The sequence below is a fragment of the Eptatretus burgeri genome, chromosome 11 (genome assembly GCF_056783735.1).
Source record: "Eptatretus burgeri isolate ZD-2024b chromosome 11, Ebu_testis_v1, whole genome shotgun sequence".
Lineage (NCBI taxonomy): Eukaryota > Metazoa > Chordata > Myxini > Myxiniformes > Myxinidae > Eptatretus > Eptatretus burgeri.
In genome coordinates this window covers 13,521,779-13,526,778 of record NC_140971.1, presented here as the reverse complement: position 1 = coordinate 13,526,778, position 5,000 = coordinate 13,521,779, and the positions used below count along the sequence as shown (strand labels likewise).

The following is a 5,000-nucleotide window of genomic DNA, read 5'->3' as shown; positions in this document are numbered from 1 at the left end:
ATAAAATCTTCTGGTTTCATCAATTATTGTATCCACTTTGTGTGCCTCTTCTCCATAAACAGGCAGTGGAACAAGTCCAATGACATCCAAAGAATCTTTCTTTTCTTCAATGACTCGTCTTCTGAAAAAGAGGTACTAATAAAATGTGTTTTTTCTTTTTTCTTTTCCTATTTCATTTCCTTTTTCTCATTATCCTTTCATGCTGAAAAGTCCCTGTAAGCCTTGACATCTCGCCCCATTCCCACATGTAGTGTATTCGACCTCTGACATTCAATGATGTTCCCCATCCCTTGCTTGTTTTGCCTCTTGACTCTTGACATCTAACCCTCTCCTTGACTTCTGATGTTTGTTTAAGTAATTTCTCCCTTCCTTTATAATACCCCCTCAACCTGCACTTCACTCTTCTGCTCTATCGAATGGTAATGCAAGAAATATTAGCCTCACCTTTAATCAAACTCGCCAGTGTTGATTTGGAAATGAACAAAATTTACCTTTTCCAACTGCCACGACTCACGATGCTTTGTTTTGGGGGTATTCAGGTGAGTTTGTGAATTGGTATGGATGACAGGCAAGAGTGAGTATGAAGGCCAGCACCGAGATCGAGTGGAAGGTGTTAAAATGTGATTAAATGGATTGTACTGTGTAATAAAGAATCCCCTCCCTTGTCCTTTGTTTTGTTTAGTTTGTATGCAGGCCATCTCAGGTGTGTAGGTAAAATTGAATGGCAGCCGAATATAGAATACTGTGTGTGTTTTCGGTTTGTAAGTGGGGAAGAGCTGTGCATGTTCATAAAGGCTGCAATTATTCACGCGCGCACACACACACACACACACACACACACACACACACACACACACACACACACACACACACACACACACACACACACACACACACACACACACACACTATGGATGCTCCGACATGCCCCCCCCTTCCAACCTGGTCATGACGAGAAAGGGATCTGCTCAGAGGAGGGCCAGGTTTCGGTCTTCCAAGAGGCGAAGACCCTTGGCATCCACAGAAGGTCGCAGAAGGCCATTTTGGGGCCCACTCCAGCAAGGAAGCTGCGTTACTGCAGGGGATTAGGTAATAAATATGTAACCAGAGTTCCCTTCAAACTGGAACTTGTTTTGTCCTGTTGGCACCAAAACCAGTCACAAGCCCACCACATCATTATATGATGTCTTGACTGCCTTGGTGGAGTACATCAAAGTTAAAGTTTATGCCTTGGACTTGCAAGTAAAGAAAATGTTTGCAATGTTGTTTGCTGATTTGGACAACGGACAGGCACCATCATTCAATCCGGGAAGAAGGAGACGAGAAGAACTGAGGAGAAAGAAGCAAAGCAGAGCATGGGAATGACTCCTCCCTTACCTCATGCAACCAGGCAGTTTATTTTGGGCCAAATATTGTGAGGAGGGGTTTAGGATTGGAAAGATGGCAGTGTAGGTGTAGGTGTTGGTGTTGTCGGAAGCGTATGGTGCGAGTGTATCGGGAGCTGTGAGACATCCTGGGGGACTGTATCACGCCCCTAGCTCGTGGACTGCTCACCTCTTGCCCCGGCACGACTCATTCCTGTGTCTCGTATCCCAGTGCAGCTGGGTCCAGTGTGACCCACACTCTGGCAGACAATCTCTCGAACAGGCAGTCAGAGATGCACTCCTGCCATTGGTGCATTAATAGCCCCTGGGGCATCAACAACAGCAGTCTTGTAAAGCTGCTTGGGCTTGCCATGGTTTTAACAAAGTAAATGTCACGCAAGCATCCCTCGACCTTGTGTGGCTCTCTCCCATTGTTGCGCATCCGATGGGGGTGGGGTGCAGTGCCGGCAGTGGAAAATCCTGTGTCGTGCTGTGGAGACAGTCACGGGTGCTCATGCCCACCCCCCCCCCACATGCAAGGCAGTCAACAGCACCCTCGGTCCCTCCCCGCATGCAGCCAATGCTCCACTGTACAGTACGTACTGTATTGCGTATGCTAGATGTCCTTTTTACGATACGGCATATGGGAGAAGAGTTTGACTGTGTGACAAATGTAGGAGTGCAGAAAGCAAGAATGTGGGAAAATAATTCAGTGCCTGCCTGCAGGATTAATTGTTTGTCATGGTGAGAGACGGATGAACAGCAAATAGGCCACAGACATCGACGAACAGGAGGTCTTGGATTAGTTGTTGATGGGCTTTAGTTTTTGGCATGAAGCCTCAAAATACTGAAAATACTGCGATCTGTTCTCAACTCGATATAAATTTCATCGCCGCAATTGCGCAAGGCCTCATTTCACATCATTGTGAAGAACAAAATGAACAGAATTGGGGCAATTATCGAGAAGCGTTTGGAGAACTGTACATCTGCGCACGCACGTCCATGCATACCGTCGTGTAGCTGCTTCAGTACATTGACAGATTTGTCTGGGACTCCCTGCTTGGTCAAGATTTTCTAATAGGCTTCTCGAGATGCGGTGTCGAAACCTTTTGTAAGATCAACAAATACTGTGTCTGGACGGACATTTTGCTCGATACATTTTTCTTGAAGCTGCCTGACCGTGAACACCATGTCGGTGGTTCCACGTTTACTTCTAAAGCCACATTAAGATTCAGCCACAACGTTTTTGACAACAGCGTCTACAAGGTGACGCTGCATCACCTTGGTCAAAATCTTGGCTGTGGCGGCTAACGGGGAGATGCCACGGTGGTTTCCGCAATCAGATCGATTGCCTTTATGTTTGTAGATGGTAACAATTAGCACGTCTTTCAGGTGATCCGGAACATCCTCGTTTTGTCACATTCGCCCGAATACTTCACACAACTGATCCAATAGCGTTTGACCTCCGTGCTTGAAGACCTCCACCGGGATGCCATTTTGGAGTCCATCGATGGCTTTTAAGATTTCATCCCTGGCTGGTGGCTCTGCAAGATGGTGCATGACGGGCTTTTGTTTCATGGCATTTAAGCGACTTTGCTCAACTGCAGATGGCCGGTTCAATGACTCCTTGAAATGTTCTTCCCAACGTTTCAGAATTGATGTCCGGTCTGTCAAAAGCAGTTGTCCATCAACTGACGGAAGAGGAGCGGTACCTCAGCTAGATGGGCCATACAATTCCTGAACTGCTTGATAGAAATTTTTGACGTCGTGGGTATCCGTGTATTTCTGAATTTGTCGCACTTTTCACTGAGCCAATCATTTTTCAGCTGCCTCGTCCTCTGTTGCAGTAGTTTTGGGGCTTCAGCAAATGCTGTTCTTGCAGCCCTTGTGATTCGGTTTATTATTTTATGGTATGCCTCTTCTTTTTTTTTCTTATCAATGATATAATCTGCAGCTCCTCGATGCTGTCTGCAAACCAGTCTGGCTGACTTCTCTTCACCATTCCAAATACCTCCTTTTGCTGTTTCAAAAATTGAGGCATGCAATTTGTTCCACTTTCCTGCCACACTGTCTTCAATAAAACTTGGATTTTCTATCAGCACATCCAGAAGCTTATATTGCAACTCAATTTTGTTGCAGGATATTTCAGCATCGTAACATTCAGCTTCATCGTGAGTTGAAAGTTCCGCTTCTTGACTGGTGGTCTAATAATCAGCTTCAATACAGAACATACCCTTCTGTGGTCCATTTGGCACTCTGCGCCTCTCATCACCCTCGTGATAGTAATGTCTGGCACATCTCGACTTCTTACGATAACATTATCGATGAGGTGCTCGTGCTTTGATCGCGGGTGCATCCATGTTGTTTTGTGTGTTACAGGTAGCTGGAAAATGGTGTTGGTAATAGTTAGACTGTGTTCATGACAAGTGGATGGAAGATGGAGGCCATTTGAGTTGCATTTCCCAACACAATAGCGCCCGATGATCTTGGGCCGTGCTGGGTGATCATTCCCGACACGAGCATTGAAATCACCAATAATAATCAAGTTTGTCCTCCTTTGGTGTCTTGTTGATCAAGTTCCTAAGATCAGCATAAAATTTATCTATCTTTGACTCCTCATTCGTCATTGTAGGAGCATGCGCACCAATGTTGGTGAGATATCGTTTTATGCTGACTGTGAGTCTGAGCGTGATGAACTGCTTTACTCTCTTGGGAAAGGCAGGGAGTTTGTTGGCAATGAATATTCTCACAACCAGGGCAACCCCATATAGACGTTTGTTGGCTGCTGGTAGCCCATTCCCAAAGTAGGCGTCGCCGGATGTGTCCTCGGTAAGCTGCCCACTGTCTGCAAGCTGAGTTTCACACAGAGCCGCTATATCAATGGGGTATCTATCTAATAATATACGGAATACAAATATTTAAATGCAATTGGTTCGATTCCCGACAAAGAATCAAATACAGAGACTGCGCAAGCCAAACTCCACCCTCTCTCCCCATAAATATGTAGATATAGACACATAATGACAAATTATCTCTTCAACATTTAAAAATTTTGTTAATACACAATGTCTATCTGTGCAAAAAGTGTGCCACCGGTTGTGTTGTTGAGGAGTAACGAATTGATGGGTGTCACAAAGGTTGAAATTGTCAATAAGTTTAGTCAATAAATCTGGAATTTCATGCATTGCATTTTTATATTCTCTGAAATCTTAATAATAAATGTTTTAAAAAGAAGAGCCCATTAAAAGGAGGCTTACATCGCTTTTTATTGTTCTTATATCTGCAGCATTAGCATAATAATCACCACCGATGTTATTATGCTTTCCTCTACTGTTTGTTCAGATCTGTAAATCGAGTTTTTTGTTCTGTTCAGATATGAACAGCAGATGAACAGATGTGTTATGATGAGTGTTTCTTGAGTTGAAAATTCGTTATACTGGGACTCCGCTCGACCAGCTCCGACAAAGAAGAGCACTTCCTCGCGTGAACTTTTTTAAAAGTGTGACTCGTTGCCATGGCATCACCCCAAACATCGATAAATTAGGAAACATTACACATTTCAAGTCGTGGACTTTGAATTGCTGTTCCATTTTTGGCCATAATAGCACTTTACAAACTGGCCATACTCGAGAGTTT

At 44.4% G+C, this 5,000-nt stretch overlaps 1 protein-coding gene across 9 annotated transcripts in view; it reads left to right on the top strand.

Annotated features, from left to right (window-relative positions):
• Positions 1-5,000, top strand: part of LOC147016535 (adenylate cyclase type 2-like) — a 148,267-nt gene that overhangs the window by 89,686 nt on the left and 53,581 nt on the right. For all 9 annotated transcript variants that reach the window (XM_085845270.1, XM_085845269.1, XM_085845272.1 and 6 more), the window contains one exon: positions 63-132. In XM_085845270.1, the coding sequence (XP_085701396.1) occupies positions 63-132 (70 nt within the window). The remainder of the gene's footprint in view (positions 1-62; positions 133-5,000) is intronic.